General features: G+C 55.5%; 1 protein-coding gene across 11 annotated transcripts in view; it reads left to right on the plus strand.

The window, feature by feature from the left end:
* The window catches only part of SPATA13 (spermatogenesis associated 13), a 266585-nt gene that overhangs the window by 241730 nt on the left and 2036 nt on the right, over positions 1-22819 (plus strand). For 7 of the 11 annotated variants that reach the window (XR_009005914.1, XR_009005916.1, XR_009005917.1 and 4 more), the window contains 9 exons: positions 7613-7749; positions 8814-8993; positions 9227-9412; positions 10771-10950; positions 12621-12853; positions 16212-16341; positions 18104-18476; positions 18922-18996; positions 20752-22216. Coding sequence is in view for 3 of the 11 variants with exons in the window: in XM_057532935.1 (XP_057388918.1) it covers positions 7613-7749; positions 8814-8993; positions 9227-9412; positions 10771-10950; positions 12621-12853; positions 16212-16341; positions 18104-18476; positions 18922-18996; positions 20752-20930 (1673 nt within the window). In the remaining 8 variants the exon portion in view is untranslated. Of the gene's footprint in view, positions 1-7612; positions 7750-8813; positions 8994-9226; positions 9413-10770; positions 10951-12620; positions 12854-16211; positions 16342-18103; positions 18477-18921; positions 18997-20751; positions 22761-22819 lie in introns of those variants that run through there. The other 4 variants (XR_009005915.1, XM_057532936.1, XM_057532937.1 and 1 more) reach the window with 2 other exon arrangements.

Genomic DNA, 22819 nt, shown 5'->3' on the forward strand with positions numbered 1-22819 from the left:
CTGTCGACTGTTTGCAAAAGTGTTATTGCCCAAGACTCAGTTACTGTATGGTGCTTTATCCCACCTTGCTTGTCAGTGTTTTTGCGAGTGTTGTCAGCTAGACTAATTCCTATTTAAGTGTGAAAGAAACATGGTTCTCTGATACTAGGAAGTTATCAATTTGAACCCATGTATTCTTTAAAAGGAGTAAGAAAAAATGCTTCACAGAAAGAATTCTGGCTGACTGCTACACATGGATGCAGTAGGATGCTTTAAAAAAAAAAAGTCTTGTCGCTGTTTTTGCCTTAAATCAGTAGCTCAGGCTGAAATGAATGGGAATTATAGGTGAGTCTGAAGTCAGCCTTGGGCCTTGCAATGCAGTGTGTATTTTGTGCTTCCTCCTTGTTTTGGTTGGCTTTCTCTGCAGGCTGACAGCAGACAGGGATGTGGTTAGGGCTTCTACTTCTGGCCTCTTCACTAACAAAAATTTAGAAAAAGAAAAAGAAGTAGCCCAGATATTCCTGCATTCAGAGCACAGGCCTGCCTGCCAAGTGGCTGTGCTTGTCACTTGAGTGGCCGGTGGTCCCACTGTCCGGCGTGGAGGAGTGCTGGCCGCCCGGCCTCACCCTGGGCGGGGGAGGGATGTGTGCGCGCCTGTGTTTATTCCAGGGCAGCCGGGCCTGATGGAGGCCGCCCCCCGCATTCCTCTGCTCCCGGGGCGGGCACGGGTCCCAGTCCTCATTCCCAGTGTGCGGAGGCCGAGGGAGGCTGGACGCAGCCTCCACGCTGAGCGGGATGCTGTCCCGTCGCTGGGATGCGCAGCTGGTCAGGCCTCCTGCGTGGGGTCCGCGCCCCCCTCCCCGTGTGCCCTCGGGCTCCCGCACTCCAGCCCTGCCGGCCTTTGAGGAGCCTGGCTGTGAAGAGAAAGAAGGAGGCAGCTCGGCCCGAATCGTCTCTTTCCCACTGGTTCGGTGTGTTCCCGGGACCGTCTTTCATGTACTCGCTGTACGAAGCGTGTATGTGTGTGTGTTCCCGGGACCGTCTTTCATGTACTCGCTGTACGAAGCGTGTATGTGTGTGTGTTCCCGGGACCATCTTTCATGTACTCGCTGTACGAAGCCTGTATGTGCGTGTGATGCAAATGCAATGTTTAATCAGCCTTAAGTGACATGCCAGCATAAAATAAAGCGGAGAGCTTGCCGAATGGGGGGCTCTGTTTTCTTTGAGATCCCTGATTGGCCAGGGGGCCTACGGAACAGTTCGGCGGCTCCCGGGAGGGATGTCCTGCAGGGACTGGGGGCGGGAGCTGTCCAGTCACTGCGGCTCAGAGAGGCCAGGGCCAGGCAGGTGCACGGCAGGATGGCTTGGGAGACAGACAGATCTGGGGTTGAATTCCAGCCCCACCGCCGGGGAGCAGTTCCTTAACCTCTTTGAGCCACAATTTCCTCCTGTTTAATTTACAGACAGTAATAATTCCAGGAGGCGTACATGGCTTGGATGAGATGATTTATTTAAGCGCTTAGCACAGTGCCTGGTACACACTGTGCGCTCATTCCGGGGATGCGGTGAGGCTGGAAGGGTTCCTCCTCAGGATTTGTGCAGCCAGCCCGCAAGGCAGCTGCCGGGAGCTGGGAGGGGCGTGGTGCGCAGCCTGGAGCTGCCAGGGAGCGGCCGAGCGGAGGAGAGGGGCGAGGCTGGGACGGACGGACAGCCACGGACAGCCACGGTCAGAGCCAAACCCAGGGAAGAGAGGAGAAAACAGACGGCAAGGGACAAGCCCAGGGTAGAACGCCAGGGCTCGTGGCAGGACGCTGAGGAACCCAGAGCCTAAACCCAGGTCTGGGTTGGAGGCTGAGGACTGTCCAGCTGCTGCGTCCCCAGGAGCACAGAGACCCTGGGGGCGGTGCCTGCCCGGGGCTCCCGGCCCAAACCCCGACCTGCCTGTCTCGGGGCTCGGAGTGCCCCTTCCGCAGGTGATAGAGAGCATATAGGATACACCTCTAGGGCAGGATTTGCTTTATTGAGAAGAAGGAAAAATTTTCACTTTTAGTGGTTTAAAACAAACCTTTTTAAACTCGTTGTAGGAACAGTGCACCTTGGAGGTTTGGTGTAAATTAAGTTCCGCCGTGACGTGACTCCCATCACTGCTCGGGCATCAGGAGGTGGCCGAGGCCCTGAGCTGAGTGCAGATGTAAAGTTCTCTGCTGGGAGGGCTATTTCCAGAAGACCCGTGGACATTGTAAAAGGTTATCAGTGAAGGGTAGCACGTCCATTTCTAGTACCTTTTTGACCTTCTTAACGTCAGCATGTTTAAAAGAGTCAAAAATACTATGTATGGAAAGTGGTTTCAAAGTCTAAATTAGGCTAATAGTGACTTTCCTAAAAGCAACGTTAGATTCTAGACAGGAGGAATTTCGTGCTTTAATTGGGGAACTGACACTAATAAGCACGGTCCTTGTTCCTGAGGAAGTCAGCGCTGGGGCAGGAGTGGGGCAGGTGTGAGGAGAGACACACGCACAGCTAAGGAGGACATGGTAGTGCAACGGCTAAAACATAATGACAGTGTAAATGTGAACGTTTTAAAACCGGAGAGCGTTGCTGCACAGGGGCAGGGAACGTAGGCAGGAGAGTGGAAAATCATCACCCATCACCGGGGAGTGAGGGCTTGGCCGCCCCGAAGGAGAAGGGGGAACTTGATGGGCTCTTTGGGTGGGGACATCGCTCCCGGTGGACAGGTCAGTGTGGACCGAAGGATCGCGTCCTTTTTGTAGAATGCAGGGAACGCTCACAAAGTGGCTAAAGCGGAGGTGTTCAAGCAACGAGATCAGAATCCACTGTTCTCCAGCTTATGTCGCTGTGTAGACGGGCCACACAGCGCACATCCCAGGGCAGACCCCTGCACGTGGGGTTAAGGAAGTTTAGCTTGAGTGCCTGTGGTTTACAAATGTAGCCAGGCGTCAGAATCGCTTGGGGAGCTTTGGAAAGAGATTCTCAGCAAACACCCCCTCCTGCCCCCCTCCCCCTGGAGGGCCTGGCTCCCTGGTCCAGCGCAGGAATCTGTGTTTTCTGAACGCCCCCCTGTGATGGGACGCCATCCACCCTAGAGCAGTGGCCCTGGAGTCGGGGGGCGTGTTCTGACATCCAGGGCCCCCTGTGGCCGGGTTCATGCCCTCTGTTGCATCTTGGGGCTCGGGGGCCGCGCCGGGTGCAGGAACCTGGCCGGTGGTCCAGACACGGCTGCAGCAGCTCCCCGTGAAGGCCGCCCTGGGCTCTGAGCTCAGACCGCCCACCCGCCCGCCCGCCAGCTTTGCCGTTTCTGCTCTTAGGATGGCACGTGAGAACAGCTTATGTCCAACCTGAGGAAGCCTGAGCGATCGGCAGGAGGTTTCCTAACGTCCGTGTTTTTAACGGATCATTCTAAGTACGGGAATTTCCCTGAAGCGACGCTTGTTTTAGTGGGACAGCCCTGGAGAATGCTGTGCCGGTCAGGCGATCGGTGTCCACACCCACGTGGCCTGCGCGGCAGGTGCCCGGCTGTGACACCCGCCGTGCTAGCTCTTACCTTCCCCTGATCTGTCCCCTGCCCTCCCCGACCCCGTGTGACAGGTAAGGGGACAGTTTTCCCCAGCTGCAAAGAGAAAGGAAGGCTCGGGCAAGCTCGGGGCCTTTTCTAACCAGGCCTGGCTGGGGTCCCAGCAAGGTCTTGTGCTTTTGAAATCCCATCCCTCTGATCAAAAGTCCTTAAACGTGCAAAATTAAGCCAAACAGGAGAGATCTGATTTTTCCTGAGAAAAATTCCTGCCGGGACAGGGGCTGGGGGCCTGTTTGCCGTGAGCGGGACTCAGGATCCTGTAGGAAGGCCTTAACCTCCGGCGCGTGTTACAGGATAAAGTTTTCCGTTGTTGGTGATGTGTGATGTGTCCTCTCCTAAAAACTCACCTTGAGGATCAGTTGTCAGGTTTTGTCCCCTCACAGACGTGAAATCCAGGTTCAGACAGAGGAACGTCACCCTCCCAAGGAGTGTGGACACATTCATCGTTGGCCTTTTTTATAAGACTCCCATTGTCGGACTTCCCTGGTGGCGCAGTGGTTAAGAATCCGCCTGCCAATGCAGGGGACACGGGTTCGAGCCCTGGTCCGGGAAGATCCCACGTGCCGCGGAGCAACTAAGCCCGTGCGCCACAACTACTGAGCCTGCGCTCTAGAGCACGTGTGCCACAACTACTGAGCCCACGTGCCACAACTACCGAGCCTGCGAGCCAGGCAGTGGTCCGGGTACCAGGAGTACAGTGGAGAACAAAGCAGGCAAAAATGATGGGCTAGCTTACCTTTTAGTTGGGGGAGACAGATGACAAGCAAAGTATCTTAGGTGGTGATAAATGCTGTGGGGAAAATAAACCGGGAAAGAAGACGGGGCAGTTTTCGGTGGGATGTCGGGGAAAGCCTTGGGGGAGAGAACAGCAGGCCCTGAGGAGGGGAGCCAGGTGCAGGAAGCGGGCAGCCGTCAGGGTCAGAGCTGAGTGTGGTGGGGGGGGGAGATACGGTGTGTGTTTTGGGGGGTCTTCAAGGACCTGGGCTTTGTCCCCCGTGGGTGGCTTGGGGCAGGGGCCTGAGTGGTCCAATGTCTGGGGGGTTTAGCACCATCACTCTGGCCACTTTGGTGAGATGCGTGGAGGGGGGCGGGACGGGGGCCCAGAGGGCCTGCTGCAGTGACCCAGCTCGAGGTGGCCGAGGCTTGAGTCGTGGGGAGCCGTGGGGAGCCGTGGGGAGTGGCAGGTTCTGGACACGCGCCGAGGGGAAGGTCCGGATTTGCGGACGGGTCAGACGTGGGACATGAGGCAGAAGAGTGACCTCTGAACAGATGGGACGTGTGGACTTGTGCCCATCGTACAGATGGGCACGTGGGGTGGAAGAGGCCCAGAGGCTGGCTCCAGCTCATTTAGCTGGAAAGTTGGTCAAGCTAGGACATTTGCCAGGTGCTTTCGCTCCGATTCTCTCGCTGGTCCCCGGACACACGGCGTCTCTCCCGGCTGGGCCCCCCACCCTGCCCCGCCGAGCGGGCTGACAGCACGGGGACCACCTCGTTTCCGCGGCTCAGGACACGCTGACCCGAGGGACTGAAACGCTCTCATGAGGCCCCTCGGCCGGAGCTCTTTTCCAGGCGTTCATGATGCGGTCAGACACCGTCCAGCATGCGAGGTTCACGTCTGTTTTCAGATAACTCTACCCTCTGCCTCCCATAAAGGTTCAGCCTTTTTTCGACGGAATCCTTTTTTCATTAAACTCCTGTGAACTCTGGCTTTGCACGTTATCACCTGGCTTTTTTCCCCTTTACTGATTTTCGTAGCAACGCCAGACGAGGTGGTAAAGAATTCTCCTGGGAAACGCAGTTCGGAGGGTCTTTAGGGACAGCGTGGTTTCTGACTCCACTGTGGGGAGGGGCCCAGGTGTTTGACTTTCCTGAGCGCAGCGGTCCCGCTGAGACGGGAGGAGGAGGGATGCTCTGGGCCCCGACAGACCAGGCCCGCCGTTAGCCACCGTGCTAGTGGGCACATGCTGGGGCAGCTGCCCCGAGGGTCCCGGTCAGAGGAGGGTTGCAGCCTTACCGTTACCTCCCTGGTGGCCTGATGAGAAAGGCTCGTGCCTTTACCGCAAGTGCGTTTGCTTCCTCTGGGCTTTCTCCCCACCCCCCAGACGCACCCCAGCAACGGCCAGGTGACCTCGTGTCCTCTGCCTGAGAGCGCTGTCACCACAGCGCAGGGCAGGAGTGGCCGCACGGGGCCTGAGGATGGACACGGACATGGGCACACACACACACACACACACACACCCCTGGAAGGTGTGCATCGAGCGAGTGGCAGGGCCGGAGTGAGGGCAGGAGGAGAGCCCTGGGGGCCTGGTGTGCAGAGCTGGGAGCCCAGTCCTGGGACGGACAGGTGTCTGCAGGGCACCCGAAACGTGGCTCGTCCAGAGGGGATGGGCTGGGAATGTAAGACGCACATCAGATCTTGAAGACTCAGTACAAAATAAAGACTAGGAAATATCTCACTTTAAAAAATAAAATAAAACACAAATTAAAAATAATAAGAAAATATCTCATTTTTAAAAACAGGTTCCTCAGTTTAGAAAGCAGACCTGTCCCCCGAGGATAAAGTTACTAGAAATCCCGACTCTCAGGTCCTTGAAAGAAGCAGGGCGCACGGAGCTATCCCACCAGCATCCAGCTCTGGGAAGTTCGCCCAGTAATTCGGGAGTTTCCGAATCATCGTTGACTTCCCCCTCTTTGTTGCTGCCACGTCAGCTGGACGTGCGGGTCCTTGCACTGTGCTTACGGCGGCCGGTTCCGTGTTGCGGCACGGTGGGCCCTCCCAATCCAGCTGACCCGCCATCCCCGCGCTCTCCGGGGCCCAGCGTCCACCGCGTGCTGAGGCCAAGTCGCTCTCCTTCAGCCCAGCCATGACCGCGCTCGCTGCCGTCACCACGGTGGCTCCTTTGAGCGAGTCCCAGCCACGGACCAGGGATGCTGGGAACGTGACACACATCATCCCACCTAATTCTCCAAAAAGAAAGAAACTACCGTTTACAGCGGAAGGGTGTGGCGCTGGGAGAGTCTGAGTTGCCTGGTTCCGGTCCCCGCCCAGAAGGGGCGGGGCTACGGTTCAGACCTGGCCTCGTCACTCTAACACCTGGTCTCTTTCTGCGGTACCAGGGGACCTCTGTTCAAACCTGCCACTCCCTTGCTCAGGCCCCGCGAGAGCAGCGCCGGTGCTCGCTCTAATCCTTAGGCTTGCCTTCCGGCCCCATCCTTTGTCAGATGCCCTCGTGCCCAAGGCCAGCCACACTGCGTCCTCAGGCAAGAGCCGGGTGCCTCCGTCATGGGGCCTTGTCCTCACAGGGGACGTTCAGTGACAGACGAGCCTTGGTGAGGAGCCTACCGTCCCAGCAGGAGATCGGAGTGCCAGGTGGTCCGTCTAAAATGCCACACCCATCCTCCTAAGGGCTTTCTCTTTCTTTGGTAAAGGTGCCAGGTAACTCCTCATTCTGACACTGAGTTCTGGCCCTTCGCTCTGTGACAACCAGGAAGCATGGTGCATGGCTTCACGTACGATACTGTCAGCAGCTTCTGATTTTAGCAGCACCTCGCTGTGCCTGGCAGGGAAACGACGGAAGCAGGACACTTTTTTAAAAAAGGATTGTATCAATATTTTCCACTTTCGTTTCCTCCTCAAGCTTATTGACACATGACTTAGGAACATTATCTATATTTTTTATATCCACTTTGGAGCACAAATTTCCAGCTAAACCACACATCGTTCACTCAGTATCCTGACTCGCAAAATAACCCTGTGCGTCACCGTTGGCAGTAGTCTCTGAAATGTCCCCTTTCTCACCGATGGGGACACTCAACCCCGGCTCTCCTTAGCCTCGACTGCTACCTTTGGATTAACAGATCAGTGGACATTTTCTAATGGTCTCTTATTCTAGGTTAGATACAAATGGTTACTTTCCGCTGAGGGCACGTTCTCAGAGGTCATAGGTTTCGTGGTTATATTTTTGACATTAGCTGGATCCTTTAAACTGCACCTCTCTCTCTCTCTCTCTCTCTCTCTCTCTCTCTCTCTCTCTCTCTCAGTTTCTTCTGATGGCGGTGCAGAGCCGTCTGCCCTAGCGGATGACAATGGCAGCGAGGAGGACTACAGCTATGAAGACCTCTGTCGGGCCAGCCCCCGGTACCTGCAGCCGGGCGGGGAGCAGCTGGCCATCAACGAGGTGCGGGGCTTAATTCCACACGGCAGCAGCCGGGGCAGGAGGCCCGGTTTTCAAGGCCCGGAACCCACTCGTACTTTGCTCTCTGATTATTTCTTAGTGAACATATGCTAAAACCTAGAACTCTGGTTAGAAAACCGTTATGGTTTTCTTGCATTTTCAAGGATGATTTATGTGATTAAGTGTCGCAGGTAGCTAACTACAGGCATCCCTCCCGGTCAGAGCAGCCATCATTATGCTTGGAGAGGGCTTCTCAGTCAGTTCAGGATATGCCCTCCCTACATGTATTGTCTCATGATAAATCTAGGAGGTGAGCATTACTGTCCACATTTTAGCAAACGCTCTGAGACTAAGAGGCTGAACCACTTGCTAGCAGACGGCAGAGCTGAAGTTAACCACATGCTTCTCAGCACGGATCTGCGCTTCTCCCCGCCCCTCGGCATCTTTAGGCCTTTTTACAGCAGTCTTTGCAGAAGGCGCCTCTAGCCTTTGGAGCTCATGAACAGAGCGCCTGGGGTGTAACTTTTCAGTGGCAGCATCACTAGTTGTTGCTGTAGGATCCACGGTGTCCCCGTGACATCCCGGGAGCTGAGGAGTTGCACCGTCCTCCGCCCCTACAGCCGGCTCACGGACGAGCTTAAATTACCTGCTGAACATCCAGACGTCATGCTGTGTTCTCTTTAATTGCAGTAAAGGACACAGTGAGATGCAGAGTCTGCTCAGATTGTGAGGAAAGAACGAAGAGCAGGTCCTGGGTGACGCCGTGAGGGGCTTGCGGGAAAGGGTGTGCTGGCCTTTGACGGCTCGGCTCCACGACGTCTAGTTTGGCTGCTCAGAAACCCTTTCCGGGGCGAACCGTCCAGATAGTCACACTTGCTGGATGACTGATGCACAGATGAGTGGACCTGGGGGTTCCTTTAAGAGCACAGGAGGGGCGCCCGCCTGGTACTCTTCCGCATCCCTGTCGTGTGACGTCACACGCTGAGCGCCATCGGTGTGAACACTCGGGGGCCGGGCGAGCCCAGGGTCCCCGGGCTCCGCGCTGAGCGCCCGCCTCTCCATTCCAGCTGATCAGCGATGGCAGCGTGGTCTGCGCCGAGGCCCTGTGGGACCACGTGACCATGGACGAGCAGGAGCTGGGCTTCAAGGCCGGGGACGTCATCCAGGTCTTGGAAGCCTCCCACAAGGACTGGTGGTGGGGTCGCAGCGCGGACAGGGAGGCCTGGTTCCCCGCCAGCTTCGTCCGAGTGAGTGTCTTCCTGGCTCTGGGGGCTCAGGGGCAAGAGCCACTGTCCCCTGGTCATCCTCTGAACCAGACCTCCTGGAGGCTGGGGTGGGGGAAGGGAGACTTCCCACCGGCGTCAGCGGGGCGGCTGGCGTTTGGCGCATGCAGGCCCGGCCCCCTCCCCCCCTCCTCACCGTGGAAACCGAGGGCGGGCCTGGTGCCGCCCCCTGACCTGTGCCCTGCGTGTGACCGCAGCTGCGGGTCAATCAGGAGGAGCTGTCGGAGGGCGCCAGCGGCAGCCCGGGCGAGGAGCCGGCGGAGGACGCGGGCCGGGGCCGCCACAAGCACCCTGAGAGCAAGCGGCAGATGCGGACCAACGTTATCCAGGAGATCATGGACACCGAGCGGGTGTACATCAAGCACCTCCGGGACATCTGCGAGGTGAGCCTGGGGGCCTCGTGGCGCCGAGTGACGTGCCGTGCGGCCCCTCCGCGCCCAGCCAGACCCTCTGCGCACGCGTGTTCCTGGAGCCCCATCGCCACCCCCGCCCGTGGTCCCTGTACGGGCCACTCGCTCACCAGGTGCTGGTCCACCCTGGGCAGCGTGAGCGGCCGGCCGTCTGCAGGGTGAGATGCAGCGACCTCCTTGCGGGACTTAGCTGCCACGGGTATTCAGAGGGAGTGACATTCCGGGGAGGCGGCACCTTTAAGTGAGACCCAGCTGACTTCACAAAGAACCGAAGGTTTGTCACCCTCCACCAACCACTGCATCTCATCTCTGACGCACAGCGAGACCCCGAGTCATTCAGGTGCAGACGTCTGGTGACGTCCCGGGCTCTGTCCTACAGGGTCTGGGATCCCGCTCGGCAACCAAGTCTCTCCCCTGTGGTAGTTTTCGATTCTGTGGATTCTGTAGAGTGTTTCGCTAGACCGTCGTGCACCCCGCCTGGTCACTCCGGCATCCTGGCCGTGAATGCTGATGCCTGCGCCTTCCGTTCAGCTGCGAGGGTCCAGCAGGAGGCAGGCCAAGTGCGGGCCGCGCTCCCCCCGACCCCGCCCCGCTGTATGGTTGGACTGACCCCCAGATGAGGACCCCCCGGCGTTGGGCGTATTTGTGGCAGCCGTCTTGTTCCGTGTGAACCTGCGGTTGAGGGAGTTCCTCTGAAGTGGCATTTTAGGGAAACAGTCACTGCTGATAACTGTTGAGCACGACCGTGCCCTTCACTGGCATAACTCGACCCCATGACACTCACGGGCAGGTCCCACGCGCCCCCATTACAGATGAGGAAGCCCAGACGTAAACCAGACCCGCTGGCCTACAGCCTGTTAAAATTCATCCCCAATAGTCAGTGGTCTGTGTTTTACCATATATTCAGTTCAGTCTGTGTAATTACATGGTGCCCATCTGGGGATAATTGTTACACGTTTTTATGGCCTTTCCTTCCTACCTCCGTATCCTACCCAAGCCGCGTACAACCAGGGCGTTGGGCGTAGAGAATTAGTGGTGCTCTGATTAGTGCAGGCCTCAGATTAGATATCTACGGATCTGTGTTGTTTCCTGTAGAAACTGGGTGATGGTGGAACCCTCGGCTAAGCCGTTCTTGGCTCTGGGCCGTGACAGTGAGCGTTGCTCACTGAGTGGCCCAGCCAGTGATGGCGTCTGTATTGGACAGGACTTCTCGGCTGTGAAATGGACTTCGGAATGAGAGAATGGTTATCTTAAGAGTTTAGGAAAAGTGTGACAGTACCAATTTTTGAGCTCTAATATTTGAAACCAAGCATTGCTTTCCTATTTTGTAGGGCTACATTCGACAGTGTCGCAAGCACACGGCGATGTTCACGGTCGCACAGCTCGCCACCATTTTTGGAAACATTGAAGATATTTACAAATTCCAAAGAAAGTTCCTGAAAGACCTTGAGAAACAGTACAATAAAGAGGAGCCTCACCTGAGCGAAATAGGGTCCTGCTTTCTTCAACACGTACGTCACCCTCCGCTTCTTACTGATAGCGTCCGGCTAAATCATTTTGAAATGTTTCTCCCTGAAGCACAGGGGTCCTTTTTGTTTTGTTCTACTTCGTTTAATTTCTTTCTTTGTTTGCTATATTAATTTCCTGCAGGATGGGGGTGTCACTTGTAAATTAAGGGGACTGCTGTATATGGTTGATCTTTACCTGAGTGTCCCAAGTCCATTATTTCAAAATCTTTTCAATTTTATGCAGTTTCGACTTAGGGGTTGTATTTGGGGTAGTTTCTAGTAATACCTACCAGGTGTCTATTATACGTTAATGGCTGTGTTCAGGGCTGTATGGCAGCTCCTGTACTGCTGTGACGCAGGTAGGATTATTTTCCCCGTGTTCCAGATGCAGAAGCTAGGCTTCACCCAGAGAGTAAGTGACGCAGGGTCACACATTAGTAATTGGCAGAAGTGGATTCAGGCCAAAGGTGTGCGGCTCTGGGACCCAAGCCTGCACCTGCCTCAGAACAGTCTCCTGATGCTGGCCTGAGCTCGCTAACTGGTGACTGACTGTCACTTTTTAATACAACAGATTTCAGAGGAAGAAGATTCCGCCCCCAGCCAGAATGGTCAGGGTGCAGTACCAGTAGCGGTAACACCAGTGACCGGGCTAGTGTAGCACTCGCCCCTCTGGGCCCAGCAGCGTTGCGGTGGCTGTGGAACGGGGGCCGATCCTCGGGTGGACCGCCTTTAACAGCTGGAGACGCTGTTGCTGGTGGTCGTCTCCAGCTGGAGGGGCGGGCCCGTGAGGGCTCTGGGCCTGTTTGGGACTTCGTAGGAGAGCTGTTTGGCCAGAGCAGGAGGTTCACGGGAACAAGTCGTAGGAGAGAAGCTTCCAGGTCAGCCAAGGTGAGGCTGCAGAGTGGCACGCGGATCTTGCTGTGGAGGACAGGAGAGCCTAGCTTGGGGACAGAGGTGTCACTGCTTCTGGGGAGACAGGGAGGTGGGCCTGGGCGAGGGTGACAGCAGCAGGGACGCAGAAAGAGGGGTGTGGCTGGAGAGGTGGTGAGCCAGAGGACAGCCAGGTATAAACTGGGGTAGGACCCAGGCCGAAGACACCGCAGCTGCGGGCAGGTGGACGTGTGTGAAGGAGGAGGCCTTGGGGCTGAGGAGCCTCGGGGGGCCGGGAGGGGCCCCCTCGGAGTCCCAGTGGGGGCAGGGCAGCCTGGAGGAGGAAGGGGGAGGGGAAGAGGTGGCCCCTACGTGGATGGCAGGTGGCAGGGTGGGAAGGAGACCTGTGACCAGGAGATGGGGCTTTGCGTCTTCCTGCTCGTGTGGAGAAGCCCACCTGCCCGGGAGAGGAGAAGGGACAGGCGGCAGCCAAGCGCAGGGACAGCACCTCCCTCTTCTCCTGGATCAGGCGACACAGGGGGTGACACAGAGGGCGCCGCTCCCCAGGGCGGCCTGTGCGCCCGACACGCCCTTTCGGGGTCTGTGGAAGGGGCCTGGCACGGGCCGGGGCTCTGCGTCCTCGGCAGCCTCTCCCTCCACCCCCAGGGTCTGGCTGTGGCCCCTTCCCACGGGCCCCCCTGTCCAGGAACCTCCCTGGGGGTGGGGGGGGGCGCTGGGTGTTGTCCGTCCTCGTCAGGGTCCAGAGCTGCCCTGTCCTGACGGAGCTGTGCCCCCCTTCCCAGCAAGAGGGCTTCGCCATCTACTCCGAGTACTGCAACAACCACCCGGGCGCCTGCGCCGAGCTGGCGGGCCTGATGAAGCAGGGCCGCTACCGACACTTCTTTGAGGCCTGCCGCCTGCTGCAGCAGATGATCGACATCGCCATTGACGGCTTCCTGCTGACGCCCGTGCAGAAGATCTGCAAGTACCCGCTGCAGCTGGCCGAGCTGCTCAAGTACACCACTCAGGAGCACAGGTGAGGCACCCAAGAGGATGCAGGGTCACGTGAGGCTTGCGCAGGGGAGGGGCTTCCCCTGGACGCCTGCACGCGGGGGGCGCGGGGGCGGGGGACGGGGGGCAGCACGCAGTCGGGGGTGGCGCGCAGTGAGGGGGTGGGGCGCAGAGCAGCGGTGCCGGTGCCGGGTGGGCTGCGGTGCCCTCCTGATGCTCTCAGTCAGCTGTCGGGAAGACGTTTCCAGGTCGTTTAGAAAGTTTAAGGTTGTTAACTACTGAAATGGGGTCATTGAAGAGGCTCCTGAATATCCATTTCTAGAGATATTAGAAAATAAGAATTAATTCTTAAACTGTGTCATGAGCAGGTGGGGGATTTTTATTGTGTTGTCTGTCATTATAATTGACATATGTTTTATAAATACTCTTGTAGCTACTCAGTAGTGAATAAAAACAATTAACAAAAAATAGATTGGTGTGAATACAGTTTCAGAAATATTTTCTTTCCTCTTACTTATCCTTAAGATATTTCAGGCCAGCTCACCCTCAGAGCAGTACAGTCAGACCTCGGTATCCGTGGAGATTGGTTTCAGGACCCCTGGTCACTAAAATCTGACGATGCTCAAGTCCCTTATAGAAAACGGCTCAGTATTTACATCTAACCCTTGCACAGCTTCCAAGATAGTTTAACTCATCTCTAGATTACTTCTGATATCTAATACGATGTAAATGCCATGTAAATAGTTGTAAATACAATGTAAATGCTGTGTAAATAGTTGCTGGCCTGTGGCAAATTCAAGTTTTGCTCTTTGGAACTTTCTGGAATCTTTTTCCCAAATATTTTCAATCTGCGGCTGGTTGAATCACGGATGCAGAACCCCTAGGTATGCAGGGCTGACTGTGTTATATGCTGGAACAAAAAGTTCCTTCGCAGAGGGGTGAGGACACAGAAAAATTTGAACTCCGAAAGAGTAGGGAGTCTCAAGGGCGTGGCGTAGTGTGCGGGCTCTACTTGGGGGACATATCCTCCTGAGACCCTGTTGGGCCCTGAGCCCTTCCTGGTCCAGCTCGGTGCTTGCTCTGTCTCCCAGTCCCGTCCTCCCTGTTCCCTCTGGCTCTGAGCGTAGGGCTTCTCGTCACGGTTACCAGAATGCTCCGTCTCCCTTTGGGGCTTACTTTGTGAATTCTAATGAGGGACCCAAAAGTACCGACCTCTGCTTACCGAGTAGCAACTCTTCACTTCCCCGCGTGCACAGAGCAACGTCTGATCGTGCTGTGACTGTACGTGAGCTGTCACCCATTACGTGTCGGAGCAGGCCTGCCCCCTCTCTGAGATGTGGGAAAGGGTCTCCACCACAGGGCCCCTTTCGCCGGCAGCCGTGGGGTCCTCGCTGTGTTCTCAGCAGCCCACAACTGGCAGGCCAGTGGGGACACAGCCGTCGTCCAGCAAGGTTTTAGGACAAAGCTTATTGCTTTCGATGAGAACCAGACCTCATCCGTGACATCCGTGTCACGGCGCAAAGCTTTCACTCCACCTGCAGCCCTTGGAAGGACAGTCTTGAAGGGGTCTAGTGGGAAAAGGGAGCGGGGAGAAACTGTGCCCAGAGGAAATCTGCTGCAGCAAACCGCACGGCTCTGGGTTTTAACATCTGACTATTGCCCTGAGAGCAGCGCGATTCTCCACGGCAGCGCCTGCTCTGGAGGGTGCGGGGGACAGGTCCTTCTTCTGTCCTCTGCGCCTGGACTCCTGTGGAGAGACGGGGCTGAGAAAGGGGTCTTTTCGCAATTAGATCAGAAGGTCGAAAGAAAGAGCTGGGTCGCTAAACAGCATACCCAGATGATGATGTTAGTTTCAAGAATTAAGGTGAAAGGAATAAGAGAAAGGAGTTGATTGAAATAAATAAAAGGAAAGAGCTATGTATGTTTTTCTTTTTCTGATGGAAAAATCAGAAAACTTTGACAGAAAGAAAATAGCAAAGTCAAGCGAGTCACAAATTTGAAGAAATTTTTTTAAAAAGAATAAAAAGTCATCGTGATGAGGAACCTGAGAAAAGAAATAAGCAAATTAAGAAGCAGGACATCTCGAAAGACAGGGAAGCTATGCCAGGAGTGTACTCATCACCCGTCAACACTTCATTTTTCTCTTTTAAGGGCATTTTTCACTATGAGGCATTTGCATACTCTGGCTGTTTCAAAAAAAATCATTTTAAAAGAAATGACAAAAAGCCCATTTCCTTGTCTGAAGTAAAACAAAATATTTTAGAAAACCATTACACTCTACCTCTTTCCTGGAATTGTACAGAAAAACTTGTGGAAAAAAAATACAGTTATTTTGCACACTTTTCTTCATTGCTGGAGCCCTTTCTGGTGGGGGGGTTGCTCCCATTATTTTAGCAGCCCCTGTGTGTCACTTTGTTCTCCTTTTCTGCTCCACTTCTGTCTGAAGACAGTGGGGTCTGGTCTGTCCGGGAATGGGGTAGGGGGGATGCCCAGGGACCTCCCAGGAGTGCAGCTGAGCGGTGTTTGGTGCGTGGACAGCAGAGTCTGCTCCCAAGGCTTTTTTCCTGGCTGTGCAGGAGGACTGCAGTCCAGTCCAGAGGCTGGACCCAGAGGCTCTGTGAGTCCTGGAAGACACAGGAAAGTGTGGGGAAAAAAAAAAAGACTTAGCTCGTTAGCTGGGCGACCGGTTTACACGTCCCTGAATTATTAATGTGAAGCGAGACTTGAATGTAAACCTTTCCGGCCCCAGACACGCTCTCTGGCAGCCTGTGTGCAGATCGGAGCTTCAGTTTTCCTGGTGCCTCCAGGGTGGGTTAGAGGAGCTGCTGGGGGAGACATGTGAGTCTGATTTGACTGTGGCCGGTGGAAGGCACCAGAAGTAAAGATGCGTGGATGAGGGAAATGTCGTGTCCGCAGTTACGTAACTCACTTGTGTCCTCCCCTCCTTTCCTGACTCAGAGCAAATGACCACTCTTGAGAATGGGTGGGGATCATTAAAGTACTTTATATGGCAGAACTAGCTCTATGACGATCAGAGCGATAACAGAGGCCTGTCGTCGTTTCTTTATTAAGGAAAATAATCCGTCGTCACTGTGACTGAAACTTATTTCTTGTGGCCTTTGCTTCATTTCACTGTGGTTTCTGGGAAACGAACGACAACATTCTTATTCCACAGGATTCTGGGTGGCATTCGGTCGGCTCCCTTAACCTATGCGAACTGTAGCCTATTCACGAAGGAACAAGGGAAGGGGAACAATGGCTATTGTTTAAAGGCCATCTTGTCTGGACTGTCAGTGTACAGTCACGGATGGAATGTATTGTTTCGTGGGTCCTCATTTGCGAGGTGCCCATTACGTGGTTAAAATTAACCCCTCACTTTGCAGCGATTACAGCAACATAAAGGCAGCGTACGAGGCCATGAAGAACGTCGCCTGTCTGATCAATGAGCGAAAACGCAAGCTGGAAAGCATAGACAAGATAGCACGGTGGCAGGTGTCCATCGTGGGCTGGGAGGTACGTGGGAGCCCACCCCCCACCTGCGGTCCATCGTGGGCTGCGGGGCACCTGGGAACCCTCCCCGCTCAGCGCGCAGCTCGACCCACACACCCCCGACCTGTGGTCGTCTAAGGCGACGGCTCACTTTGTGTCCCGTGATTGGCGCCCTGTGCTCTTGGCTTTAATGGCATGATGTTTGGACGCACGTTGTTAAAGCTAGCAGTCAAACGCTTTACCCTCCACCTCCACCAGGGAGTACTCTGAAGAGGGTCTGTAACCAATTGATTGCGTGCGTGCAGCCCGTCTCTCCTGCTTGACTGTGGCCCCGGGAGAGCAGCTGGAGAACGGTGACAGCGCAGGCTGCGTCACGGTGGGCGTGCGGCTCCTGTACGATCTGGGCGAGATTGATAGTCCAGCTGCATGATGGGGAGGGGAACGTTTCCTATCTCGTAGGGCTGTTGTGAGGATCGCCTAAGACAGTGCCACGCAGCGCTTGATACACAGCCTGTGGTGATGGCCCAGTGTGCACGCGCACACGCACACACATACGCTTTTATTTATTAAAACATTAGTGACAGTAGCTAGTGCCTGTACCGTGTTCACACATGCCTGGCGCTGGTCTGAGTCGTTTAAATATATGAACTCATTTAACCCTCTCAATAGTCCTATGAAGTAGGAACTATTATTATCCCATTTAACAGATGGGGAAACTGAAGCACAGAAAGGTGAGGGAGCAGAATGGGACCCACAGGCCATGGGGCAGAATGGGACCCACGGACCACTGCACCTGAGGCCATCACCGAGGACAATAAGCCCACGTTGTTCAGATGGTTTTCAGACACAGCAAGAGTCATCCTGCAGCGGATTAATTGGTCAGAGCTCACCCTGCCCAAGGATTGTGAAAGTTTGGATGGAGAAGTTAGGTTTTTAACTAAAGCAGGTGACAGCAGTGAACACTGGAGAGAAATACTCTTCTTTCAAGGCCCTCATGGACTCTGGGAGTTCAGACGGGACCTTGGGGTCCGTGGATCTAAGTCTCCTGTGAGCCAAGAATCCAGGGCACAGAATCGCTGTAGGCAAGTAAATAGAAAAGCTATTTCGGAGTCGAGATCTTTTGCCTCCAAAAACTATTGTGAATAGCTGGGACTAGAGGAGAGTAAAATCTTAAAACCAAAGGCCAGTGTCATACCAAATACCACAAAGTTACATTGGATTAGACCCGACCTAAATATTACAGAAGTGTGTTTCTCCTCCTGTTCTTGGACTCTGACATTTAGGGGATAATTTCTTGTCAGAAGTTTACCAATTTCTTGCTGGCAGTTTGCCATCTGGCCTCTTGTTTCCAAGACCCTGAGCTAGTTATGCTGGGGAGCTGCATAGAAGCCCCCCGAGTCTGCAGCACTGAGCCCCTCGCCACAGGGGGTCTCCTTGTTCTCGGGGGTTGGTCCAGGCCAGCTGCCATTTCGGATCCTGATTGGATCCCACCCATCCAGAATTTTTCACCAGATCTTTCTGATAAGGGAGACCCCTCAGGTAACATAGGGGCTCAATCACATTTTCCCATGGAATAGGGAAAAGAGAGAAGAGTTTTCCTGCACAAGGAGGCTGACGGCCGAGGTCTGACCGGCCTTTGAGGCCCTGCCCTGCGCTTGGGCCTCGTGTAACTGGCCCACCCGTGGGGATTCGTGCCAGGGTCTCCCCCCCCAGCTCCGCCCGATGCCCGGTTCCCTGAGACCTTGCGTCGGGGGACCTCAGGACATGTGTCCACCCTTCCCTCCAGGGCCAGGACATCCTCGAGCGCAGCTCGGAGCTGATCCACTCCGGGGAGCTGACCAGGGTCACCCGGCAGGGCAAGAGCCAGCAGCGGACGTTCTTCCTGTTTGACCACCAGCTGGTGGCCTGCAAGAAGGACCTGCTGCGGAGGGACGTGCTCTACTACCGCGGCCGCACGGACATGGACGCCGTGGAACTCGTGGACCTGGAGGACGGCCGCGACGGTGCCCGCACCCTCGGCGTCAGAAACGCCTTCAAGCTGGTCAGCAGGACGGGTGACGAGGCGCACCTGTTCTGTGCCAAGAAGCCTGAGGACAAGGCGCGGTGGCTGCAGGCCTGCAGGGACGAGCGCAGGCGGGTGCAGGAGGACCGGGCGATGGGTGAGCCCTGGGGTCTCGGCCCCTCCCCCGCCTCTCCCGGTTCACCCCCCGCGGGGAACAGACTGGGGAACAGCCCAGGGAACCGCAGGTCCTGATATTCCTAAACCTGCTTACAAGACCGACAGGGACAGGTGTGCCTTGGGTCCTATTGTTGGACCCATTTCACAGATGAGGAAACTGAGGCTGAAGGCACCCGCCCACTCTTAGAAGGCGGGTTGTCACTCTTCACGTGTCCCGGTAGGGAGAATGGTGATGTGGTCGTCCGGGTGATAATCCTCCTCCTTCTCCACTTTCTTCAACCCCTTATACTTACTTCCTGAAGGATTAAGGCTCTTTGCTTCGGGTTATGGAGCAGACCTCAGGGTTAATATGGGTTCGGTGCAGGTTTTATTCTGAAATGTTTTCACTTGTTTTGAATACATATTACATTTGTTTCTAAATCCAGGAATGGAAATTTCAGAAAATCAGAAGAAACTCGCCATGTTAAATGCTCAAAAGGCAGGACACGGAAAGTCAAAAGGTAAGTTTTGGAGAAGGTTTTTCATCTCCTTAGTGTGTGTGTGTGTCAGTACTGGAATTAAAATGGGGAGAAATGCCCGAAGCTGTTAGGTATGACCGACTCTTAAGTGAAGGAGAGAAATGTGGGTAAAACAAGATGATAGTTCAGAGCAGTGGACGGTTTAAAAACCAAATCTGCATTTGGTTCTGAATGTGTTTGACTTGGGGCCGAGGAGCTTCTGGACGCCCCTGCCCTGCCCTCTGAGCCTTCCCCTGCGGAGGGAGGGATTATCCATCCACAGGCCAACCAGCCCAGGAGTCTGGGGCATGTGAGGAGGAAATCTCCAACCCCAGACTGCTTGTCAGCTGAAGGCATGTCCTAGTTCAGATGAGAAAAAAGATGTAAAAGTTCACTGTGTCAAGCAAGGAGCGAAAGCAAAAGAAGATCCTCTGGCTTCTTTAGAGCCTGGATTCTCTACCCTGCGGGCACATTCTCAGGGAATGATGACCTGGGCAGCTCTTACAAAATACCAAGGCCCGGGACACAGACCCCAGAGTCCACACACGCATAGTACAGATACTCTAGCCCAACAGAAATGAAACAATAAGGATTCTTATTCCAAAACTACGTGTTGTATTTCTGCAAATTTTATTCATGTGAAATTTATCCCATTTGGTATTTTCCTACCCGAAAATGCAAAAACAAGGACCAGTTGAGCCCAGGACTGATGGGCTGAGAAGAATTTATTACCAGAACAGCATTTAGCAAAGCCCTGCTTCCTCTGCTCAAATGCAGAATTCCCTGCCGCACCCCCCTCCCACCACACACACACACAAAGTTAACAGATATCTTCAAGGCAGAAAATCTCATTTTAAGTATTTATTTCTTGCATCTCCACTTTGGATGGCAGGTGACTGGTAAATATCAGTTTGTTGGGATTCACTAGTTCCCGTCCGTATCTTCCAAGGGTCACTGGCTCAGCGGCCAGGCAGCTAGTTTGAAAGAGCACTCATGTTTCTGGGGGTCGCCTGTCCTGCACTTTCCATGAGTTCTCCCATGTCATCCTCTCTGCCGCCCTGGAAGAGGAGGAGAGCCTTGCGGCAGGTCGGGGGCAGGGAGGGATTGTGGACGGAGGCCTCTCTTCTTCCTAAACTCCCACTCTCTCCTCTTTTCATGCTGACTTTCACAGTTAGCGTGTGGTCTTGTAGCTCATTTAACACAACTTTCTGACCACCTGTGGGCAGGTTTTGTATGCCAGCTCCAAAGAAACAGCTTTGGTTAATTCGATGAGGTATCAGGGGCGCTACTCTAAGCACGTAACTTGTATTCACTCATTTAATTCTCGTAACAACCCAGTGGGCACCGTTACCCCGTCTTAGACATTGGGAAACTGAGGCTCAGAGGCACCAAATACTTGCATCCCGTAAGTGGAGAGCAGTATGAACTCCGGGCTGTCACAGAAAGCACTTCACGGCTTCTCATCCCGCACAGACGTCCTGCCGGTGACATTTACACAGTGGCCCTGGGTGTCTGTTTCCTTCCCGGTCACTTGGCTGTCACGGTACCGTCCTGGGAGGGTTTTAAGTGAGGATTCAGTGCGGTAGTCTGTGTCCCGATCGGCACGCAGGGTCTGAGTGTAAGTGTCAGGACGGCCGTTCGGGGCCCCTTTGGGGGAGGTGACTGGAGGGTCGGCGTGGGGACCGGCGCTTGCTCTTCCCTGGGGGCTGCCGCCGGCGCTGAGTCCGTGGCCCTCTGCCCTCCCCACCCCTGCATCAGGCTACGGCGGAGGATGCCCTTCGGCCCCCCCGCTCCAGAGCCTGCGGCCGGTCCACCAGCGCCACGTCACCGTGCCCGCCAGCCTGCCGCAGCAGCAGGTGTTCGCGCTGGCGGAGCCCAAGAGGAAGCCGTCGCTGTTCTGGCACACCTTCAACAAGCTCACCCCCTTCAGGAAGTGACGCGGGGGGCCGGGGAGGGGGGCGCCGTGCCCCTCCTGGGCCCCATCCAAGGAGTGTACTCCGCACGGGGCACGGGGATCCGGTGCTGAACACCTCCCCTGGGGACGCGGTGAGGAGACCTGGCCTCGCCGGCGGTCGCAGAGGCCCAGCTGCCTTCTCGGGAGCGAGGGGGGCATGACGCACAGCTCCAGTGTCGCCTGGGCCGCTCCCCGCCGCCGTAAGCCCACCGAGGCGGCCGCCGCCGGGGAACCGCGGTGGGCTCTGGAGATGCTGGGCGGGGAGCCGGGAGCATGGCCGAGGACGAGCTGCGGTCCAGGCCCCGGGTGGGTCTCCCCGAGGAGGATGGGCGGGGCCACTCTGCCTTCGGTCTTGAAGGGGAGGGGAGCGCCGGGGTCAGGGGGTGGCGGGCGGTGACCGCAGCCCCGTCGGGGCCCTGGGGTCCCCTGGCGTCTTCCACATTCACGCAGTCGCCAGATGGTGGGCGGGCCTCTCCCGCAGGCTCCTGCGCACGTGGTCCGGGGCCCGCGGTGCACAGAGACCCACGCGCTCCCAAGACGCCGTTGCTTTCGGGGGGCAGGGAGCCCGCGGCTGGCTTTGTACGCTTGTCCCCCCCGCGTGCCACTCCCCGAGCAGAAACCTGAGAAACTTTACGCACGTGCACTTCCAGTAGGAAAACCCATTTCCTGTAGTTTGATGACGGAGTGAACGTGCAGACCTCCCAGCTGAAACGTGTCCTTAAAAGAGCGTCCGCGTGCCTGTTCCTCCCTCTGCCTCCGTCCTCGCCGGTCAAGTGACAGTGACACGTACCTTCTTCCACTGAAAACCAGAGGCTCAAGGGTCCTGCTTCCTCCATGTTTGAAGCCGACTTTGTCCCACAGCCCCGAGCGGTAGTGTCCGCCGTGCCATGATTAGCATGTCGACAGGTTTCTGAAGAAAGGTTCCGTATGGAAGAGACCTCACGAAATAGACCCAGACTCAGAGCAGCCTTCTCTAGCGAAGGCCACGCGGCAGACGCCGGTCAGCGGCAACCTCCTTGCCTTTTCTAGATGGTAAATTCTGATGAAAACGGCTTTTAAACGTGCCGGGAGGAAACAGGCTCTGCCAGAGAAACACCTTTCCATTGACCTCATGCACCGGGCGGGGGTCCTGTTACATGTCTTGTGGCTTTCTACTCGGGAATCTCTTTTTGGTGTTGAAACCCTCTAAAGTTCTCTTTTCTACCCAGTTCCTGCTTGAGAATAAACACACCTGTACGGTCCTAACAGAGGGGACACCTGAGGCTCCAGGTGTGGCCCCCCTCCTCCTCACACCCAGAGCTGTTCCCGGGGGGCAGGGGGGACCCAGGCGGTGCTGCCTCTGGGGACCTCGGGGCGCAGGTCCCGGCACCGAAGCCGCTTCTGTGAGGAAGCTTCTCGGGAGGTGCCGTGGGTCCGCGTGCTCGTGTGTGTGTGTGTGTGTGTGTGTGTGTGTGTGTGTGTTTCCTTTCCGAACAGGCTTCTCAGTTTTCGTTGCATTTATATAACTGACCTTTTTACTAACAAGATATAATGATAAATTTTGAAGACTATGCTTAATATGCTTTTCGTGGGCCGCCTCAGCAAACATTGTCGGGCCTCTGTGCTAAACAGAGTTGTTTGTATATATGGCAGTTGTGAACAGTTGGATTGCTTTTTTTTTTTTTTTTTTTTTAATAGAATTACTTTGAGGAAGTAAAGAGAATCAGTTGCTCATGTCATATTTCCAGTGAGGACTCACCCCCAGTGCAGAAGCACCCAGAGGGCCCCCGTCTCCCCCCATCTCCCCCGTCTCCCCCATCTCCCCCCTTCTACCCCATCTCCCCCCGTCTCCCCATCTCCCCATCTACCCCCATCTACCCCATCTACCCCCAT

The sequence above is a fragment of the Balaenoptera acutorostrata genome, chromosome 18 (genome assembly GCF_949987535.1).
Source record: "Balaenoptera acutorostrata chromosome 18, mBalAcu1.1, whole genome shotgun sequence".
NCBI lineage: Eukaryota > Metazoa > Chordata > Mammalia > Artiodactyla > Balaenopteridae > Balaenoptera > Balaenoptera acutorostrata.